Raw genomic sequence first — 23,840 nt, forward strand, 5'->3', positions numbered from 1 at the left:
CAAATTCTTCGTCTGTAAAATAGGATGATTAAATCAGATGATCTCTGAGGTCCCATCCAATTCATTTATTTCATGGTTCTCATTTCTCCATATACCTTACAAGATCAAGTACTTAAAGTACTAAGACTTAGATTGTACCTACCTGTACCTGTACTTAGGTACAATATTACAGAGCCTCATTTATTGATGAAGTTTCTGTAACAGAGGCTCATACAAAAGTAGATAACTGTCTCTACCACACGAAGATCCAGAATGCATTATTTCCACAAACTTCTTAAGAATACATACTAAACTGTTTGAAACTTTTTTAAAAGGCAACTGCAAGACCACATCATAAATGCATTAGACTTGTTTATTCCTTAGAAAAATGAGCGTTTTGGACACTGAAGCTTTCAATTTTTATGTATGACATTCATAAATAAATACATGACTATCTACATAAATGCCTCTGTTTAGAGAAGTCAGTAATGGAAAGCTATAATCTCAACTCAAATGATATAATACAAAAATACAAAGCTCATCCACATCACTAGAAGATAATACCCTCAAACAAACTCATTTAAAAATAGGATGTTCCCAACTTTTTCAGAAACTATTATGAATACAAAATTACATTTGTCCTTATCCTCTTTTATAGTTCTTTTTTTAAGACTTAAAATGCAATATTTGTACTTCCGGAATTCCTGAGAAATAGATCATAATTTAATGTAATAGTCACAGATTTTGTGACAAAACTACAATATTTATTTACATATTCACATATAGCACAATGTAGCGGTCAAGTATGAGTGATGGTAATTAACAAACTATTAAAGTAATAAGAAAATCATCATTTTAACAATTTAAATGCCTTATGACAGGATAATTTATATCCAACATAGAAAACACATACTTACAATAACTTTAGAAAAAAATATATCAATTTTTTTGATAATCAAAAATAGCAATAAGGTTTTCTATATTATTTTCAGCCTCACTCTAAAAATGTTTTCATTGTCTAAATTTAATCAATGTGCTGATTAAAGACAATATATTAACAGTAAAATAGTATGTGTGTGTATCAACTAACCAAAATTCAGGTTGTAAACTAAAGCCATTTAAAAGGCAAACTGAAGACAAAAGTAATGTCGGCTTAAGTTGTCTCTTTCTTTACATGAACTGCAATTTCCAAGTTGTGTTTTGTAATTTTAGTAAGATCCAAATAGATAATTCAACCTACTACTTTTGTTAGTTATTTCTTGTTCTGTCTCTTTTCCATGTTAATTTTTGAGGCCCTTTACTGATCACATAAAACAGTACTCTCAATCTCAATACTTCTCCCAGGAGAAGTTAAATGAGTCCGATTAGGTATTGAGTATCATTTTCATTTTACTTTTCTGTTTGTCTGTCTAAAAATACTCTTAGCCACGTAGTTTTTCTTCAGTTACTTGTTTACGTCAGTAATAAAGGTACACGGAATGAACTGGACCAAAGTCAAGGTGTACTTTGCCCTTATATATAAAATTATCATAATTTGAGACTTTAGAAGGGTCAAACATGTTATACTAAACTAATCATGAATTCAAAAATTAATGCTGTTTTAAAGAGGCATTTATTATCAGAGGTCATGGCATAATCTACAACAGAAAGTTTACTTTACCGAATACCTTATTAGTTGAAAAGAACAAACACTGGCACGTCACGTGGTCAGAGCAGCTGAAATGTCATTTACAGTAGTTTCAACTTCTTGATTTGGGCAGTCTGGATTAAGAACGGGAATGCTATTGGACTTTTCACATTGTTCATCTACCTTTGGGGAAGCAGCTTGTTCCGGACGCTTTTTGTTCTCTTTAGCAAATCCTAATGTCACACTTTCCCCAGAAGACTGAAGTGGCCTCTCTAAATGAACCATTTGTTTCCTTGCTTCTGCTTCTTGTTCGTGCAGCAATTTCTCCACCTCCACCTCAAGCTCCAAAGTCTCCTCATCAGCTTGTACGTCTAGTTGTTGCATCAACTCCTCCAACTTCTTGGCCTTGCGGAGCTCATTTTGCTGTATGATCGTACAAAGGTGTTCAGTGAGTTGCTCTTTAATCTCAGTCTTACGCTGTAGATCAAGCTTTGCTGTAACATACTCGGCTTCAGCCCTGTCAAACCGTTTCCTGTAGAGACAGGTAGAAAGATTGGTCCATTAGTTTTCCACTGAGGAAGATATTCAAAGGAGGGCCTAGAAGCAATAATTAAATTCCAAAATTGGAGGGAAAAAAGGTATAATGAAGACATAGATATCAATACTTTAGGAACACTTGTCTACACGTCAGAAAAACTAAGCTATTGCTGCTAAATCTTCTAAAACATCCCCATTTGGACTCTCCTAATATAACAACATTCTTCTGCATTCCTCTTTGCAAGGGTGTGCTTGAATAAAAGCAAGCTAGGAGGGTTAATTCAGTGGTGTGCTAGCTCCAGTGGGGGAGAGCCCTGATTAGTAGTGCTTGTCAATTTCTGTAATATAAATACTACCACCATGACCAATTTCAAGCTATCAACGTGACATCACTGAATGCAGAACTGGGAAGAGATACACAAAATCTGCTTTCATGAAGCAGTGCAAGCTAGCTCCAATACACAACTGGGTAAATTTATGAGCGGTAAAACAGTGAGAGAGAGAGAAAATAGAAAATCTGTATCTCTTGATTAATGGATTAGGAAAGAAAAAAATTTTGATGGAGAAGGATACAGACAGTGGTTGGGAGGTGAATATAAATGGGACAGAGAACACCCAGCAAAATGATACTGGGTGAGGGCAAGAAGTAAACATCACACAGAATAGAAAACTTCAGGATGGGTTTAGGAAGAGTTTCTCAACCCTGGCACTATTGACAACTGGGCCATATAGTTCTTTGCTGTGGGGAACTGTCCTGTACATTGCAGGATGCGTAGCAGCATCACTTGCTTTCTCCCACTGGCTGCCAGTAGCACCCACTAATTGTGATAACCAAAAATGTCTCCAGACATTACGAAATGTCTCCTAAGGGGCAAAACTGCCCCTAGTTGAGAATCCCTGGGTTAAGCCATTCTTACCCTCTCCACTCTGCAACAAAAGACTACTGTTAAACTTTTATTAGGACATTCTATATATTTACATATACATAAACTCCATAGACAGGTAATGCCAGTCTTATTTGAAGTAGAATAACTCTAATGGGGGGATCACCCTGTGATCTTCCTTTTTTTTCTTTTGCATTAGGGTGATACAAAAAGAAAAGTGATCATATATCGGTTCATTGTCTTTTGCCTTTTCCACATAATTTGTTGCTTTTCTTTTTGCCAAGAAAAGAGGTTGATCCCCACTTACCAACTAATTATTCAATTTAATTACTGCTAACAGTTGTGAAGGCCATGCTGCCTTACCTGTTATGATTGCCTACATCAACTCAACAGTAAGCAATTTCTAGTACTGGAGTTATAGCAAAAAAGAAACAGGTATATCTCCTAACGAAAGGAAATAGAGTGAAAAAAAATCAAGGGCATTGACTTTAGAGAAACTAGGGTTCAAAGCCTGCCTTTGCCATCACTATGTGTGTACCTGTTTTGGTCAAGGCCTTTTCTGGATGTAAACAACAGATACCCAGTCAAAGTAGCTCAGGTGAAAAATTCTTGTAGGACACAAGAGGCAATTTCACAGGCATGTCATCAGAATCAAAGCCTATTCTCTTCAATGTTCAGAAACCAGTTTCTCTCATTTCAGCTTTCCTACCATACTTACAGCCCAATACGGCCACCAGCTGTGGCTCTACCTCAAATTCACTCCCCTCAATCTCTCAGTGTTCCAACTCCAAAATTCCAGAGGGAGGACCTGCGTTGGCTTGGCGTGGCTCATATCAATTTAAACAGAGCTCTTAGCACCAGGCCATGCCATGAACCCGTGTTTAGCCTACGGATTAAATATTCTGGAGTCGGTAGCCCATCTCTGTTGATGAGGTGTGCCCCAAGGTCAGGATCATGAGTACGAAACACAGCAAGGTTCCCGTGGAAGGGGCTGGAGAAGAGGCATGCAATGGCTGAAAATTCTAGTACAGTGACTCCAGGGAGTTTCTTCAACTGACTTCTGGCTTATCTGTAAAATGGTGATGATAACATTTCATAGGAGTGCTGAGGACTAAACAGTATAAATAAGGCAAGCGTCTAGCCCACTGCCTGGCAGGCACTCAAGAAACAGAACTTCCCCTTCAGACCACCCAAATCAAAAGGTACTGGTAGTATATCACTGAACATGTATCTAAAATTAGAATTATGTAAAACTTAAGGACCTGTGTTTCTATTTGAAAACTCTTATTTACATAATGTTAATTTATCATATTTCATATTTTTACGTCATCTGCTAAACATATGAGAAAACTAGCTGTTTTTCAATTACTCCCACGTTAAAAGAATTGTTCTAAAGGAGCTCTGTTATCTATCTGCATCCCTTATTTCCACACTTATAACATATCCTGTTTATGAACGTTCTTACACCAAGCTTAAGAACTCTGACAACATTCTCTATAGATATATGAATACCTTGCCCCTTCCTCCCACTCAAACATCCCTTCTCTGCAAGTCTGTGGTCTCTCTCAGCCAGTCAAAGTTAGTAAAGATTTACTGACTGGGCTCATGAATGCTGAGTTGAAATTAAAATTTCCAAATAGGTCCCTAGGCTTCCACTGATCTTTCACCCTGGATAAATCACTAAAGATTTTGCATTTTGTTTATTTATTTAAAGTCTTTCCAGCCAGAAACATGCATATATATTCTTGTACAGAGTGACTTATGTTTAAAATATTGATTAGTTTCACAAACTGTACTATGAGCCTGGGGGTCAGGTGGATAATACCAAATCAGAGTATGATGACATACTTTGGAATGGAATAATAAGACCATTATACATAGCACAGTAAGATGAATTGAACTGGAAATGTAATCATAGAATAATTTTGCTATTTTAAAGGGACAGTGAATGATTTAATGAATGTTATTTAAAGGATTCTAGAAACTGCCTCTTGGTTTTCGTATCACTGAAATTTTTTAAAAACTCAATCATTAACCCTTGGCATGCCGTTAGGTTCCAATGATCCACTTTTAGTCTTCCAGTTCCTTTTCTGAGCAGGTCGAACTTCTAAGGATCAACATATCATGATTTTATCCTTTCTTAGAAGTCTTCCAGAGAACAAAGAGAAAATTTACTTATATTTTTAAAAAATAGAATAAAACTATTTTGCAATTACTATATGGCTACACTGGACCCTTTTATAAATCTAAAATACATTTTGAGATTGTTGAGATACTGTTTTTCCTATATCTTGAAACATTGTGCCATTTCATCACCCTAGGAATTACTTCCTCATTACTCATCAATTATTTGCATTTATGCTAAAAAAATTAAAATAATAAGAAAACAGAAAATGATGAAATGACCTAAAAGGATGATGCTATAATGAAATAAATCATCATCGTTTAGTTTCCTAACCGTGTTGTTCAATGTATTACATTACCTTTCAAGAAGGTATAAAAGAAGACTGGAAATATGATATTTGTAATCTGCTCTCGGCTTTCACTGAACACAGTTGAAAATTAATATTTTTCATTTTCTGCCCATAACGGCAAAGTAAAGAAAACTGACAGATGAAGACATTTTGCAGTTATTGGACAAATCAAAAGATGAATGTTGTGGTAGGCTAAAAAATGACCCCCCAAAGATATTCACTTCCTAATCCCCAGAACCTGTGAATATTACCTTAAATGGCAAAAGATGTGATTAAGTTAAAGATTTTTAGAGGGGTTTGGATTATCCAGTTGAGACCTAAATGCAATCACATGTATCCTTTTAAAAAAGAGGCAGAGGAAGTTTTGAGAGAGAAAAGGAGGAAGCAATGTGTTTGTGGGGCAGAGAACTGAGTGGTGCGGCCACAAGCCAAGGAATGCCCACAGCTTCCAGAAGCTGGAAGAGGCAAGAAAAGGATTCCTCCCTAGAGTCTCTGAAGGAAGAGCAACCTTGCCAACACCTTGATTTCAGACTTCTGGCTTCCAGAAATGTAAGAGAATAAATTTCTGTTGTTTCAAGCCACCCAGTTTGTGGTAATTTGTTATGGCAGGCCTAGGAAATCAATACAAATGCAGAGACAAGACAGTCTAGATTCTAGATAGTAAAACTGATCATATAAGTGAAATCTCAGAGTATGTCTTCAGAAAAATACATCCTAGATGAATTTTCTCAAATTCAAGAATCAATGAGTGAAAAATCTATTTCTGAGGATAAAAAGGAAACATGCTATTCTCATAGAGTTAATAATTTCAACAGGAAGAACTTAATCACAAAATATTTTACAAGTACTTGGACTATCCTGTGTTGATGAAAGGACACAAGTACATTCTTTCAGCTTTTTAAAATGTTTGGAGCCAAACATTACTTGATACAAAGAGGTCTGCTGTGCTTACATTCTTATTAAAAATTTTAATAAAGTTGTTTTCTACAGTGTCTTTTATTCTTATGTAAATTATTCATAAAATGACAAAATATTTATGTATATACGTGTATATGTGTATGAGAGTGTCTATTAAACATAGATGGCAAATAGTGATAATTGTTTTCCTGGTATACTGAAGGTTAAAGAAATGTTCTACACGCAGCTACTCAGTTTGACAAGCTGGTCTGCACAGCATATGGCAGCACTGTAATCATAGCTGTGAACAGCAGCAGCAACAACTCTCTTAAGCTGCCTCACTCAAAGTGCTGGTCTCCTCAGAGGTGTCTACCCTGACATGGCTCTACAAAAGCCAATTTTAAAGCGAACTCTGGCCTATTCAGTATCCAAGAATCTTTTGTGGACATAGCACTGTACCAGGTACTATAGAACCATGATAGTATTTTTACTTAAAAAAAAAAGTAAGGCGGGGCCGGCCCCATGGTGTAGCGGTTAAGTACACGCGCTCTGCTGCTGGCGGCCCGGGTTCGGATCCCAGGTGTGCACCAATGCACCGCTTGTCAGGCCCTGCTGTGGCAGCATCCCACACAAAGTGGAGAAAGATGGGCACAGATATTAGCCCAGGGCCAGTCTTCTTTAGCAAAAAGAGGAGGATTGGCATGGATGTTAGCTCAGGGCTGATCTTCCTCACAAAAAAAAAAAAAAAATTAAGGAAATCTCCCATAGAAACTGACTGCCCTGGGGATTACCTTACCATAGAAATCTAGACCATAATGTTATATCATTAATCTATAATTTCTCAATAACCAGAGATGTAAATTTAGAAAATGTTGTCTTAATCTTATGCATGAACAAGATACAACCCTGGTTCTAGTCACAATTGTCTGTGGCTTCTCTTTGACTTAACTCAAGAGCTTAGGTTTTTAAAAATAGCCTCATACATACAATATGCATATTCACATACAACTATATGTCAATATCATCTTTAGTTTAAGAGAGGTAAAAATTTACCATGGAAAATTTTGTTACTATGTAACAATTTACTAACATTTCATTAAAAATATTTACATATTATGGATGTTTTCTCCTTTAACCAGTAATCCCACCTTCTTTGTGGTTCTCTAAAGGCTAAGACTATGCCATTTCTTACATAATGTTCAACCTACAAAGGCATCCTTCTCCAGCCTTCTCTAGAACAGAAATAAAATATAATCAGATGATTTTTTTGGTGAGGTAGCTAGAAAATAGTCTGAATTATTTATATAAAGGGGTAAAAAGGTATAAAAATGTTCCTCTGGCAAACTTAAGTTACAGAGACTAGAATGTGCTAAAAATCTAGGCTTAGTTTAATCTTAACAAAATCTTGGTTACCTCCTTAATGACCTTATTAATAGAAATCTGGAAAGTCCAGTTATCAGCTACTGATGGCATTAATTTAGGCAGTTAATTAATAAAGGCAGCCCGTTAAGCTAACAGCATATGGTCAAACAACAATTACAAAAATCACAAGGACACCACAAACCTCTTTCTTAAACAATAAACAGTGAATTAAAAACCACAATCAAGCATTTCCGCTTTATTAAATTGTTATATAAACATTCTGATGCCGTGGTTTACCCTGCTCTAATGAGGCATTCTGATTGATTTCTAGTGTTACAGAGAAAGATGCAAAACTGAGTTATTAACACAGCATTCTCTTGTGAAAAAAGACAAACCAGGATGATTAAAGCAATGTTGAAAGGACTGAAAACCCTGAAATTGGACTTAATTTTTTGCCCTTTTATCTATCTGCAAAGTTCATGTAATTCTTTACATGTGTTATTTCATTTAAAAAATACTCCATGATGATTTTTTCTCTTTAAAAAAATGCCAATGGTTGAAACCAAGGAAACACATGATAGCAAACCATTTTATACAGAGTATAATCAAAAAGAAAAGAAAAACAAAAAAAAAACTTCAAGCTTTCAAGACAGAGTGGTATTTTCTTTAAAATACTCATAGGCTTTTAAAAAATAAACTAGATCATTTTTTGATGAAAACTGAAATGAGAACAAGGCTAATCCCTAAGGACCATCTCAGATAATGAAAATTTCTTAATAGAAAGAGCATAGACTTGATGTTAGAATAACAGTTTTGGGGCAAGTCATTTAGACATTTAAAGAGTCCCAAACATTAAATATCTGATGGTTTAGCAGGAAAGACTAAAATGTAAATAAATAATGCAAGAAATGCTCTAATAGGAACATGAATATGGTTAATAGGTAGAGCAGAGTTAAGGAAGACTTAAAGAAGAGGAGACACTTGATTTAGTATAAAACAGGAAGAAATACAGCACCTAATGGAGTTGTTACCAGGCTTAAATGATGATATACATTAAAGCTCCTGGCCCAGCTAGCAATAAACATTAATTAAACTGGATTCCTTGTTCAGAGTTCAATTTTCCCAACTCACTGAGCGTATGAATAGTCGAGGCTGGCCTGATCAATCCGGTTCCTGAGGATGCCAATGTCAGCTGACACCATGTCATCTAAAGCCTGCAACTCCTTCTGGATCCGCTTTAGTTTCATGGTCTCTGCCTGAGTTCTTTTAGATCTAGAAAATCAGGAACATGAGTGAAAAAATAAAAACATTTTAAGATCATGTATCCATACACAAAATAAATGAAAAAAGCAAGCTATTGCATATATAATATGATTATAATGTATAATTTTTCAAAATTAGAAAAAAACAGAAAAACTGAAATGTTGATAACATTTTGATACATCTCTAAGACTGCATTTGTGCTTTCTTCCTTTATTATTCCAAATTTTCTGTTAGCATATATTATTTTCATACACAAGGGAAAAAGATTAAAAAAATACCAATAATTAGTTCTCTTACAGTCTATATTCATTCCATAAAGATGAAAATAAGCACTAAAAGAATATAACTGTATTCTCTTTACATTGAAACACCCAACACAGCTTTCCAAATTTCCAGCCTTAAATTCTTGTGGCTAAGCCCATTTTCATCTGGCTAATACTCAGTGGACACCAAAACAAATGCCTACATTAAACACCATTTCTTTATATGTCTGAAAACATCTATTTGGCTTTAACTTTCTTAGGACTCATTTCTCCAGACTTTTACTGCTTTGATTCCTGTTCTTCAGGCAAAACTACAGGTCCTCAAAATTCTTCTTTCTGGGGCTCAAAACCAAACACTCTCTTTTTTTCCTTGTTTAAAAGCACATCCAACCTCATCATCTCTCAGTCCCCTCACCACCCCGAAGTATATTATGCAATTAAGAAACAGAATAAACAAATACAAAAGCCAACCTTTAATCATGATTTCACTCATTTCAAAATTTCACACATATTCTCACAGAAAAATAAAACTCTCACATAAAATCACTATATCGCAACTTACATTCTCCTGATTTCTAATCCATTGTGCGTTTACCCTTGTTTTCTGCTTACAAAAGTTAATTTAACAGTATGATTCTTTCACTTCAAGTACTTCTGTCCATTTATTAATAATCTAATCAGGTTATATTTCCTTATGCTTTTGGCTACATCACTGCTGTCTGTCTTAAATCAAAAGCACATAGAGAAGAACAAGTGCTGACCCTCTAAATCTTTTTGTAAAATCCCCAGCAAACAGCCTCCCCAACCTCTTCCAAATTGAAGACTACTAAAATGCTTTTCAATAATCACGTTGTTTTTTTCCTCCTTGAAACATAATAAATTTAATAAGCTGCATATTTCCCATGCTTCATGAAAGATCAAGCTATACCAGTAGAAGAAAAAAAAATTACTATTTTCAAATACATATATCCCTTTGGCAGATAAATTCTGAACTGCTCTTGTACCCACCTGCCTTTATCTCCATCCCCATCCTTTCCCCTCCCTGTGACAAACAGGCCAGCTTCAATCAATAATAGTTTTGCCAGACTTTTCTGGAGATCTAAAAAGAAAATGCCACTGAATCTTGCTTGCATTTAGTTCTCGCTATTCTCAATCCTTGCTTTATTGACTAAGCTTGGTTTCTGAAGGCCACAGCACACTAAAAAGGCTGAAAGAGTGGGTAAGGGATGGGAAAGTGGCTCAAATGGGAATGCTGCTGTCTGAAGCCAGTACCACGCAGTAGGGGAAGAGGGATCGCTGCTCAACTGACAGCAGAGGTGAGAGGAAAACTGAATCGCACACAGGACGGGAGAGTGCTCATAACAGTGACCCTGAGTCACTGGTAAAAGGTTAAAGTAACCATGGATCTTCTATTAGTGGGGGCAGGGCAAGTTATTTAAGAAAAATGTTGATAGGAAACACAATTAATATTAGTGAGAGTGTAAGTCACTTACGTGGGATATTCTCATTCCTCTACATGTCAGATGATTAAGGCCTCCCTACGTCAAAATTAAAACTTGCATTTGTTGCTAATTTACTTATATTGATAGCTATTTACCACTCCTCTATGAATGCGTAGATGGTTAAAACTGAAAACACTAATGCTGATCCTTAAGTTTTAATAGCACCTGTATTCATAAATTCAATATGATTTATGCTTAAGAAGTCCTCCTTAATAAATTAACACTGGAATTTCACTACCATTTATAAAGCATAAATTGTTTAGTTAGCCTTAAAAGGAATGGCTGTAGAGAAAACGTCAGTTTATAAGAATAAAGACACGGCAAAATAAATATAAAACATGACAGAGCTGATTGCAGGTTACAGATAACCTCTCCTGGTTCAGGTGCCTCACCTTTCTGCAATAGCTTTAGCCAAAAGAGCTTTCTTACGTTTATTTTTCTCTTCCATTAGCCGTTGTTCTCGTTGAAGAACTTCCCAACGAGACTTTTCTTGCCTAGGGAGCAAAAAAAGTATAAAAATGAGTTTCTGAAACACCATCCCACACCTTACCAGTCTGTCCCCTAAAGTATAAAATTTAATCACCCAGATTATGTATATTTTCTTTCAAAAGTCCTCTTAAAAGGAACCCATCTGCAGCTCATTATTTTGCTCTCATAGGAACAAAGACTATGATTTGAAGTAAAGAAGGCTTACATAAATTGGCCCTTTGAAATCCATTATATATACATAATCTAGGAACCCACAAACTGGAAGCAAGAGTACTGTGGCATTTTTTTAGGAGTACAAGGAAACTTGTGTAAATTAACTATGTATTATATGCAGAATGGAGAGCAAAATAAATTGGTCTGTAGCTAACCTCATGGCATAGCTTTTAGGGTTTTCTATAATGAAAGTTGCCACCATGTAACACCTTTAGGACAACAACCAATGTTTATTTCATTATTTTCTTTCAATTTGCTCACCTCTTTCCAGTTCTTAAAGATTCTTAAACAGAGTGAAACATTATGAGCTAAGAGTTAAATGCTGGGCTAAAGAAAAACTTCAAAGATCTGAAAACATAAATTGTCTTCTAATCTAAGTCTGAAAGAAGTATATTAAAATTTCCCATAAATTCATGAACTTGATGTCAACTCAAATTAAACAAGGTAATGATAAAGCTATTTATTCCTATTATTTTCATTTCTTACAGCTATTACATCAAAAATCTCTACTCCCAGACCTAGTAACAGCTTCTAAAGTTACCCTTTTCTCTCCATTCCCACAGCCTCCACCTTAGTGCTGGCACTGGTCCTTTCTCATTTTTACTATTGCAGGCATCTCCTCATCAGATGCCTTAGTGCCAGCTTACCAGCATCTTATCCCAAATGGTCTGCAACATTGACACCTGGATTTTCTCTAACCATTATTGTGATCAGGGCATCTCTCCTTCAGAGGCCGTGGTGGTTTACTACTGCCATCCTTTCTTCCCTATGAGTGATAAATCAGGAGGAAACAAATAAAAGTAGATATAAAAACAAAAGCTATATAATAAAAATTCTGATTGTAAGAATTCACAAGTCATGGAATGGCAATTTCTACAAAATGTGACTAAACTAAATTCTGGAGGTGGTTTCTAATGCAAACACATTAAACAAAGAAAAAAACTAATGATGCAGCTGAATTACTTAATTAATGCCCTCAATTTCCTACACTCTTTCCTTTGACTACCCCTTCATGTCTCTTCACAAGTACCCTTTCCTGGGCCAATGGAGATGCAGTCTGGAAGCTGAAGAATGGGTTCAATTTGGGGAGGAATAAGTGTAAAGCACATAAACTTTGGATCTAGAGAGACTTCTATGTGAAACCCAACTCTGCTACCTATTAGCTGTGTATTCACTTTGGGAATATATTATCTCTTCTGAGTCCAAGATATCTCATCTGTAAAGTGAAAATAATGAACACGCATCGTGAGGCTGTTGTGAAGACTAAATGACATAAAAGCATACAAAATGCCTAACACTGACTGGGCTAAAATATATTTAAGTGGTAGGTATTTTTCAATAGTTTATTCATTACATTTCTAGCTTAGAATACAAAATAGAGAAAATGTTAAAACTATTATTGCTTCAAAGCCCAGTGTGGAAAAAAAGGTTAAATGGAAAAAAGCCTCACAATATATAGACTTACTAACAATTCCACTTTCTTTTTCTCCAATTTGCAATCTGGCTTTGGAGGCAGAACCTCAGCATTTTTGTGACCATCATGGGAATTCTCGAGTCCCAGCTCCCCTGGTTGACTTTCAGTACCCTGTGGTTTTCCATCCCCAACAGGAGAGGTGAGTGTAAGAGCACTAGGAGGAGTAGGGGGAGAATGTGGTTTTTGAGTATTAAATTTCTGTTTTGGCGCAGAAAGCAGCTGCTCTGGAGGTAATGAAGTTGATCCATCTTGAAGTCCAAGTTTTTGGCTTTGCTCCTGAAGCGCTTTTTCTCGATGAAGTTGTTGTCGACTTTTCTTCACAGGGAGACGCCGCTGTGGTCCAAATGGATCTAATACAAAAAAGAGAATGCAGGAAAATTCCTCGTGTAAGTAGCAAATAATTATAATTTCTCCAAGAAAATAATGCATCAACATTAAACTTTGATAATAATTCTAAAGAGTGTTTCCCCCTTTTCTATCTTAAAAGCCCAGGGGAAAACGGCCATCTTCCTGTAGAGTTTCAACAGTTCTCCGAACATACTGTTAATATTTAACAAAAACTGTGCTAGCTCCCAATTGATCTTCAGGGAAGTCCATTTGTCTGTGAGTTAGGCCTTTAGGATACAAAGCAAGGTTCCTTTTTCAACTTGACTTGATAATTGTCAAAAGAATCAACTAATTTGACCAAAATAGGTAGACAAATGAATTCTTTGAAATGTCTTAAATTTGATTTATGGTTCTGTCTGCTCTCTTGAAATAAAATGGTGGTTGAGTTTTCAAATGGGCTTCACCTTCCTTAAATTTTAACAGACCTCAGGACAATTTGATACACAGGTAGACGCTATAGACAAAGTATAACTGAATGAAGTCTCTTATGTCTAGGAACGCTAGTTAACCCTAATTTGTTTTCTTTCATCTTCCAGAACAGTGCAAGGTTGTGTTCCTGAAGTCTAAGTTAGCCTTTAAGCAATGTATGCAAGCTAATTTTAATAGCAGCCTGAGCAAAGCAATAGAGGAAGATTAACAACTGGGAGAAATTTTTTTAAAAAGCATTAAAAACAAAATAATAATAATTCTATTATACTCTTTGGATTGTCCATGCCAGCGTTAAGCTTGTAAGGCAGACAACTGAAGAATCTGACTCACATTCATACTATATTTAATAAGATCTATAAATGGTATTCTTTATAAAATGCCTGGGAAATGAAATTATAAGTTCTTGTAAATGAACTCAAATAGGGCTTTTAAATTCTGCATAGTGACCTCCGAAGAAACACAAACTTATTATTTAAATTTCCCAAAAGAGAGTTAAAAGCTCTGGAGTCACAGTTCTGTGTTGCTTTTGTCCAGCTCAGTAACCTTAGGCAAGTCAATTAATTATTTCCTACCTCAGTTTCCTCATCTGTCAAACTGGTTGAAAATTTACGGGCTCTACTTAACTCATGGAGTTGGTGTGAGGATTAAATGAGATACATAAAGAAAATATTTTTAAAAGATGGACATACTATCAAAAAAGTAAAATGGGGGCCGGCCCGGTGGTGCAAGTGTGCGTGCTCTGCTGTGGTGCCCTGGGGTTCGCCGGTCCGGATCCTGGGCACACACCGACACACTGCTTGTCAGGCCATGCTGTGGTGGCGTCCCATATAAAGTGGAGGAAGATGGGCATGGATGTTAGCCCAGGGCCAGTTTTCCTCAGCAAAAAGAGGAGGATTGGCAGGTGTTACCTAAGGGCCAATCCTCCTCACACACACACACAAAAAAGGTAAAATGTCACAGGCACACCTCATTTTATTGCTCTTCGCTTTGGCTTCGCAGATAGTATGTTTTACAAGATCCTCCACCAGCAAAGACTATGACTCACTGAAGGCTCAGATGATGGTTAGCATTTTTTAGCAATAAAGTATTTTTAAATTAAGGTATGCAGATTTTTTTTTAGACATAATGCTATTGCACACTTAACAGACTACAGTATAATGTAAACATAACTTTTATATGCACTGGGAAACCAAAAAACTCATGTGACTCACTTTATTGCAGTGGTCTGGAACCAAACACGCAATATCTCTGAGGTATGTCTGTATTATTGTTGACTTGAGCCAGAAACACAAAGTAGCCTCCTTTATCTTGCAACAGGAACTTATCCTTGGCTACTGAGCTTTTATTCACATCATCAGAAAATGTCATTGAGCCTGCTTACCTCCCAGTTACACTCATTAGCTGAATTAATAGTCCCTGTGTAATTTGGTAATACAACTTCCATTTTTTTTTTTTTTTTGGTGAGGAAGATTGCCCTGAGCTAACATGTATTGCCAATCTTCCTCTTTTTGCTGAGGAAGATTGGCTCGGAGCTAATATCTGTGCCTATCTTCCTCTATTTTGTATGTGGGACACCGCCGCAGCATGGCTTGATGAGCGGTGCATTGGCCTGCGCCTGGGATTTGAACATGCGAAGCCCGGCCGCCAAAGAGGAGCACGTGAACCTAACCACTACACCAATGGGCCGGCCCCAAGTAATGCAACTTCCATTTTATTTTGCATTTTCATCAAACCTACCTATGAAATTAAAAACACTAATTTTTTAAACTCTCAATTAAACAAATCAGGCCCTTAAAAATAGAACATATGACCAAAAAACTCCTGGAACTAATAACCGATTATAGCAAGGTTGCGGAATACAAGACTACTATACAAAAGTCAATTCTATGTACCAGCAGTGAACAAGTAGAATTTGCAATTAAAAACACAATATCATTTACATTAGCACTCAAAAAAAACTGAGATACTTAGGTATAAATCTAACAAAATATGTACAAGATCTATATGAGGAAAACTACAAACCTGATTAATGAAATCAAGGACTTAAATAAATGGAGAAATATTCCATGTTCACGGATAGGATGACTCAATATTGTCAAGATGTCAGTCTGTCCCAACTTGACCTATAGATTCACTGTAATCCCAATCAAAATCTCAGCAAGTTACTTTGTACATATTGACAAACTGATTCTCAAGTTTATATGGAGAGGCAAAGACCCAGAATAGCCAACACAATATTGAAGAAGAACAAAGTTGGAGGGCTGACATTATTTGACTTCAAGACTTAATACAAAGCTACCATACTCAAGATGGTGGGTATTAGTGAAAGAATAGACAAACAGATCAATTGAACAGAATAGAGAGTCCAGAAACAGGCCAACATAAATACAGTCAATTAATCTTTGACAAAGGAGCAAAGGCAATACAATTGAGCAAAGACAGTTTTTGCAACAAATGGTGCTGGGACAACTGGACATTCACATGCAAAAAAATAAATCTAGACACAGACTTTACATTCTTTACAAAAATTAACTCAAAATGGATCACAGATCTAAATGCAAAACCCAAAACTACAAAAGCCTAGAAGATAACATAGGAGAAAACCTAGATGACCTTGGGGTATGGCAATGACTTCTTAGATACAACACCAAAGGCACTATCCATGAAAGAGATAATTGATAAGCTGGACTTCATTAAAATTAAAAACTTCTGCCCTGCAAAAGGCAATGTCAAAGGAATGAGAAGACAAGTCACAGAGTGGGAGAAAATATTTGCAACAGACGCATCGGATAAAGGACTATCATCTAAAATATACAAAAAACTCTTGAAACTCAACAGTAAGAAAACAACCCAATTAAAAAATAGGCCAAAGAGTTTAACAGACACCTCGTCACCAAATAAAATATACAGATAGCAAATATGCATATGAAAAGATGTTTCAAATCATATGCCATCAGGAAAATGCCAATAAAAACAACAAGATACCACTACACATCTATAAGAATGGCCAAAATCTGGAACACTGACAACAACAAATGCTAGTGAAGATGTGGAACAACAGCAACTCTCATTCATTGATGGTGGAAATGCAAAATGGTACAGTCAGTTTGGAAGACAGTTTGGCAGTTTCTCACAAAACTAAAGATACTCTTACCATACCATTCAGCAACTGCAATCCTTGGTATTTACTCAAAGAAGCTGAAAACTTACGTGCACACAAAAACTTGAACATGGATGTTCACAGCAGCTTTATTAATTGCCAAAACTTGAAAGAACCAAGATGTCCTTCAGTAGGTGAAAGGATAAACAAACTATGGTACATACAACAGAAAATTATTCAATGCTAAAAAGATATGAACTATCAAGCCATGAAGAGACATGGAGGAAACTTAACTGCATATTACTAAGTGAGAGAAGCCAATCTGAAAAGGCTACATACTATATGATTCCAACTATATGACATTCTAGAAAATGGGAAACTATGGAGACACTAAAAAGATCAGTGGTTACTAAGGGTTGGGGAGAAGGGAGGAGGGATGAATAGAGAAGAGAGGATGTTTAAGGCAGTGAAAATACTCTGTACAATACTATAATGATGGATACAGGTCATTATGCATTTGTGCAAACACACAGAATGTACAACACCAAGAGTGAACCCTAATGTAAATTATGGACTTGGGTGATAATGATGTGTCAATACGTAGGTTCATCAATTATTAACAAATGTGCCATTCTGGTGGGGGATACTGATAATGAGGATGACTATGTATGTGTGGGGGCAGGAAGTATATGGGAAATCTCTATCTTCCTCTCAATTTTGCTGTGAACCTAAAACTGCTCTAAAAAAATAAAGTCTTTAGGGAAAAAAACTGGGACATACTGTTTCTGATACTTATATTGGGGGCTGCAAATATCAAAGAGACTGTGGTAAACCAAGGAGAACAAATCTAATTTAAAGAGAACAATCCGTAGCCACCTCTAGCCATTAAAAATGGCTTCTGTCATTTAAAAGTTTAGGTCAGTGTTACCAGACATTTTGATTTTTCACCATAAAAATTTAGATTTCTATGTAAAATATCCTGATTTTTAAATGTAGGGAATTGTATCAATCAAGAAAATCTAGATTATGCTATCGGATAAAGAACTCTGGAATCTTTGTGGTTTTAAACAACAAAGGTTTATTTCTCATTAATGCCATGTACCAACTGAAGGTCAGTAAAGGGGCCCTGGTGTTCAGTCTTTCAGGGCTCCAGGCTGACTGTATAGCCACCATTTAGTGTCACTAGCCTCCATGGCAGGGATAAGACAGAGCTCAGGAAGGTCTTGCTCTAGCAACTAACTGCTCTGACCCAGTAGTGACATAACACTTCTGCTCACAGTTCAATGTGGAACTAGCACTTGGTCCTACCCAAAAACAAGGGCAATAGAAATATAATGGGAAGAGAAGTGAACTAGAAGTATCTGGCAAACAGCACTAATGATTATCACCACTATTAATTTAAAAAGAAATTTAAAGATTAGATAATCCAAAAGAGAAAAAGAAAAAAATTGAAAAGACAAACATATTTTTGGGCCAAATTAATAGCCTGTTGGCTATGAGTTTGTGATCTCTGCTCTATATCCTTTAAGCCTTGCTCTCTCCACCCAAGACAAGCATCATTTGAATCACGTGTTGATCATTCCTTTCCTTTGCTTTTTATAAGTCATACCGTTTCTACAAATATTTCTAAAAAATTTTATTTAAAAATTTTTTTTTGCTGAGGAAGATTCGCCCTGAGCTAACATCCGTGCCCATCTTCCTCTACTTTTTAGTATGTGGGCTGCCAGCACAGCATGGCCACTAACAGAGCCATGTAGGTCCACGCCCGGGAACCAAATCCAGGCACTGAACTTAATCACTAGGCCACTAGGGCCGGCCCTAAAAAATTTTCTTTTTATTTAGTTGTTTTAACTTTATAAAAAGCATATTGTACTGTACATAATGTTTTTTTAACTTAATATATTGCCAATATTCACGCATATTATTCATGTCGTTGTAGTCATTCATTTTTAATGGTGTATAATATTCCATTGTGTGAATAAACCAGAGTCTACTGATCTTCTTCCACTGATGGACATATGTTGGTTCCAGGTTTTTTGCTTCTGTGAATATTGCTGTTGTGTCTCCTCTTGCGTATATACAAGAATTTGCCTTGGATATTATCTAAGAACTGTTGGGTCATAAAGTATAACTTTAAGAAATGTCAAATTGCTTTCCAAAGCGCATTCCCTCTAGTAATGTATAAGATCCTGTGGATGTACTCTCTCTTCAATATATAACATTGCCAGACTTTTAAATTTCTGTATATCAAATGGGTATGAAGTAGCATCTCACTGTGCTCTTGATTTGCAATTCTCTGCTCATTGTGGTGACAAGCATCTCTTTATATTTCCTTTCCTAAGAAATAGCTATTCATGTCTTCTGTCAATTTTTCTTTTGGCTTGTTTATAGTTTTCATATAGCAGCAGCATTTGGAAAACATAATTAAAGAGAAGATATTTCAATACCAGAAATTATCAAGTACCTAGGAACAAATCTAAGAAAAGGGTGTTCAAACCCTCTACAGGAAATTTTCTAAAATTTTATTAAAAGATATTAAAAAAGAGGCCAGCACAGTGCTGTAGTGGTTAAGTTCATGCACTGCGCTTCGGCGGCCTGGGGTTCATGGGTTCAGATCCCAGGCATGGACATACACACTGCTCATCAAGCCATGCTGTGGTGGTGTCCCACAAATAAAATAGAGGAAGACTGGCACAGATGTTAGCTCAGGGCCAATCTTCTTCACCAAAAAAAAAAAAAAAAGACATTAAAGAAGATCTAAATAAATGAAGACATGTACCATGTTAGCGGTAGTGTTAATGCGAAGATGTCAAATCTCCCCAAATTGATCTAAAGATTCAATGCAATTCCAATCAAAATTCCAACTGAGTTTTCCATGAAATTTGGTACTTGGTTTGTTTCCAGCTTTTTAATACTATAAACAAGAGTGCTAAGAACATTCTTGACCTTCCCCCATGCACATATGGGTTTCTCTAGAGTATTAGTGTCCTTATTTTTCTTAGCAACCAACTCCATTTTCATAGATTAATTCTATTTTTAAGATTGGAGAACAGCTGGAAGGAGTCTTAAAAAGTAAAGATCCAACTCTTCTAGTTCTATATATGAGAAATCCAAGAAGAAAAGACTTAGAGGCAGAGCTGGGAGATCTATATGCCAATCATCGTGTTTGGCTATGAGTACACAAAGATGCTAACGTGCTCTCTCTGTCCTCAAAGTGGACATAGACTAGTGAGTTGGTGTCTATGCTCTAACATCTCACTATGAAATGACAGGCCTTGAAGTGAAGGTCCTTCTGCCCTCTATCCCAAATTGCAGTGATATTTAGAAATGTACTTCTACATAATTAATCTATTGTTTACTTTAGACTTCTACAGTAAGTCTTTGCTCTGGCAAACTCACCTCTGCTAACATATAATCTCTGAAATCTTCCCAAGCTCCACCCAACCCCCAGCACAGTGAGGTTTCTGCTAGCTCTGCAGTAAGCTCTTGTACAACATCTATCACATTATATAATAGTTTGTCTCCTCCCCAGACTATAAGTTCTTTGAAGGCAGGAATGATGCCTTGTTCATCTTAGCATCCCTAATGCAGAAGCTGATACTTGTAACTTCCGGTCAGAGCAGAAGCAGGGATACTTATACTCTGTACATCTGAGTAAGTGAACGCATGTTGAAAACACAGAGCAAAAGAATTTAAGAACACCAAGCTAGACAGTCAGTTAATTATACACTAGTATAACTTTTATGATAATAGTTTTTAAAGGCCTTTAGACCAGTCAAAATTTCCTCCATCTATATAATCTACACTTGCCCTATGTTACTAATTTACTTCCTTTTCCATCTGTCAGCCCCAGATTATTCTCACATCTATGCTAAAAATGCACAGGCACACCTTAGCAACATCCAATTTTCTCACAAACTTTAAAAAAAGGCATGGCAGGGCTTATTTAATTTTCTCCCAAAGTAAAATGTGTAAGTAATGGCACCAAGAATGGTGTAAACTCACAGAAGTGGTGTGCACTACCAGGATTACCAGACAGGATTTTACAAAATTTCAACCACAAAGTACAGTTTATATCACCCAGACTTTCTCACCAAGTATCAGCAAACTTAATTCCTTCATTAAAAGATAACAAAATAGTACAAGTCCATTCAGTGATTATTCTATAAAACTGGAGGGGGAAGCACAAAATTTTAGCTTACATGGAAGTGAGTAGATATAGATAGATAGACAGATAGACAGACAGACAGATAGATAGATAGATAGAGTCACATCTAAACTCCCAAAGACCGTTTTGGTTTGTTGACTCTCAAGAGTTGGAAAGAACCGCAAAAATCATCTGGCAACCAGAAGTGAATGCAAGCCTCCAGAAGTATTATGAAAAGCACTAACTTTTTGCGTTTATTCAGAATCCCTGTGCTCCCTTTTCCCCCATCATTCTATAAATTCACCACTACTGTAATAAGGTGTGTTCCCCTCCTCCTTCCTTTACCCAGACCCCAACCCTCCAAACACTGATCTGTGCAGCAATCCTCCCAGAGAAGACAGCCAGGCTGTGGGCTCGCTTCCTCTCCCAAGCCCCATTCCTCCCATAGGAAAAGATCAACTCCCTGAAATGGACTCCGGGACTCTCTTTCTAAAAGTAGAACCCAGACCTTGGGTCCGCCCCTCCCGCGGCGGCTCCCGCTACGGCCACCTCCGGAGCCCCCCTCAGTCCGGTCCTCCCACTTACTGCTCCTTCCTCTATCCCACACACAGTCCCCTCTTCCCCGCCCCTTTCCCCTCAAAAGCTGCAGCCCCGCCCCCTGCCCTTCACAGATCCAAGAATTAAACATCCGCAGCCGCATTCCCTTACCTTTAGTCTGCTTTAGTCGCCTCAGCTCCTCCTCAGAGAAGCCAGCCCAACCCTGCGCCATCCTCGCAGGCACCCCCAGAACACCCACACCTCACAGCCCGCACTGCCAACACGGCTACCCAGGCACATCCGGGTTCTTCCCTGGCCGCGGCCGAACAACCAATCAGCGCGTGGAGCTCTGGACACAAGGCCCACTCTCCCGTGCAGCAGGGTCCGGCTCCCTTCAAGGCTGCCTCCGGCGGTGCCGGGCAAACTACCTGAGGAAGTCTCGGCCTCGCGGACATTCGTTTCCCCTGACCTGGCTCTGCTCTCTCTTCTTGTCTCCTGGTCTCGTGGGTTAGTCACTTCAAGAGATAAGGGGGGAAACAGCGACGGAGATAAGGGTGGAGGTAAACAGGCAGTTGGGAAGTGGCTACGAGTCAGTGGCGGAAAAGGGCGGGCAGAACTGCTTGTCGGGATCTTCTGGAAATTCACTGAGGCGGCGTCTTCTACCTGACGTGCCTGGAGGGGTGTGCTTCTTGGCTTGAAGAGGTTGTTTTCAAAACTGTGCTTCTGAATCATCCTGCGGATTGACTCGAGGGAATGATCAGATTTGGGCCTTTAATTGAGAAGGAACATTCCAGAGGACTGGGGTATAAGGAATGGAAAGGGAACAGACACGGTTAACAGGATTTCTTTGCCTAGCTGGGTTTCCCGTAGGCCGAAGCGTCTCCCAGTTTTCTGTTGATTGTGGGTTGTTTCCTTGATGTTTTGTGAATGACTCTCGCTAATCTGTAAGCTTTCTCATAAGAGATATCTAAGTCTCTCTCCACTTAAAGATGATCTCTCATCAGTTTTTATGTTTAGAGAAGACAATGTAAAACATTGGCGCTGGGGGATGGGAAAACATTTCTTAGGCATCCCCAGCCTGGAGGCCTCCTCTCTCTGTTCTGGTTCCACCTTGAACACTCACCTCTGGGCTTCCGTTTTCTCATTTTAGGCAAGATTTCGAAGATTAAAAGATGCAAGTATTGTCAAAGTACATACAGATCAGGATGGCTTAAAAGAGATCAGTTACTTCATTTTTCATGTCTCTTTTCTCTGTTTTGCATTTTTAAAAAATCGTATTTTGGTTTACATTTTAAAATCCCAGGTGTGACTTTTGGCTTTAATCTGTCAATATTTTTGAATAAATTGAAGTAAAGAAGTAGACTGAAAATAAAATACACCAAGAAAAGAATTGGAATGAGTAATTCAGGTTTAAATAGATGATCAGGAGGTGAAGGATGTTTGGAATTCCCCTTGTAACCTTTGTAAACTTGTAAACTTAGAAGTGATTTCTGAAATTTAGATGTGCACAAATGGTTCATTTTGAATATGGACTAATTTTTCCTAACACTTAAATATTAAAATGTTATCCAAAAGGGTTGGAGGAGACAGATTCACCCAGTTTTTGAACACAGACTAAATACGTAAAAGACGTACATTATCTAGCACCAAAACAGTAAATGGGGATCAGTAGTTAATTCAGTTTCCCATTTACAGGCACCAGCCATCTTGTGTACCCCATGTTAAATTTTATACGTAAACTTTCTTTAGCTCAGTCTGGGTGAATTTCAAGAATTATCAATAATCTTACAGAAATGGAAATGAAGATATTTTAAAAGGTTTTGCATTAGCCTTGAATGAGAAACAAAGCGTGAGAGGGATTATAGTAAAAGATAACATCTGTATAAAATTATAATTTCCACTTTGTAAGGTTCTAAATCTCCTGTTGTTACTCTTGGCCCTCCCTCATGGTGACTGGTTTCTTCAAATAACGTATAATGTTTTACTGGGAGCTTATCTTCAAAGAAGTTCTTTGTTCTGTGAGAGTCCTCTGTACCTTGGGTTGAGAGACTGTCTCTACAGATTGGTTAGAAGTTTCAGTTGCTTTAAACCAGATTTAAGGTAATTTTTTTCAACTTGTGATATAAAGTTGGATCTCACCCACATTGTGATACAGGCCTCAGCTATCAGTTTTGTGTAGGTGCCCTTTTTAAAAAAATATATATGTGTATATCTAATATTACTCGCAGGTAGCAGGCTTCCTTACTGCTTTTCCAGAGCAGTAGGCTGAGTTTTTT

The 23,840-nt window shown here is 37.2% G+C and overlaps 1 protein-coding gene across 3 annotated transcripts; it reads right to left on the bottom strand.

The window, feature by feature from the left end:
• Positions 1-338: 338 nt before the first annotated feature.
• Positions 339-22,136, bottom strand: GORAB (golgin, RAB6 interacting). 3 transcript variants are annotated; one of them, XM_058540093.1, is made up of 5 exons: positions 21,736-22,136; positions 12,960-13,314; positions 11,181-11,282; positions 8,892-9,032; positions 339-2,138 (listed from the first exon to the last, which is right to left on the bottom strand). In XM_058540093.1, exons 1-5 carry the CDS (start codon positions 21,794-21,796, stop codon positions 1,679-1,681), a joined length of 1,119 nt encoding a protein of 372 aa, XP_058396076.1. In that variant the 5' UTR covers positions 21,797-22,136; the 3' UTR covers positions 339-1,678. The 3 variants fall into 3 exon arrangements, with proteins under 3 accessions (XP_058396076.1, XP_058396078.1, XP_058396077.1); XM_058540095.1 differs by lacking the exon at positions 21,736-22,136 and adding an exon at positions 12,138-12,256 and having other exon boundaries at positions 12,956-13,043; XM_058540094.1 differs by lacking the exon at positions 21,736-22,136 and having other exon boundaries at positions 12,956-13,018.
• Between the last annotated feature and the right edge of the window lie 1,704 nt (positions 22,137-23,840).

This window comes from Diceros bicornis, chromosome 4, assembly GCF_020826845.1.
Source record: "Diceros bicornis minor isolate mBicDic1 chromosome 4, mDicBic1.mat.cur, whole genome shotgun sequence".
NCBI lineage: Eukaryota > Metazoa > Chordata > Mammalia > Perissodactyla > Rhinocerotidae > Diceros > Diceros bicornis.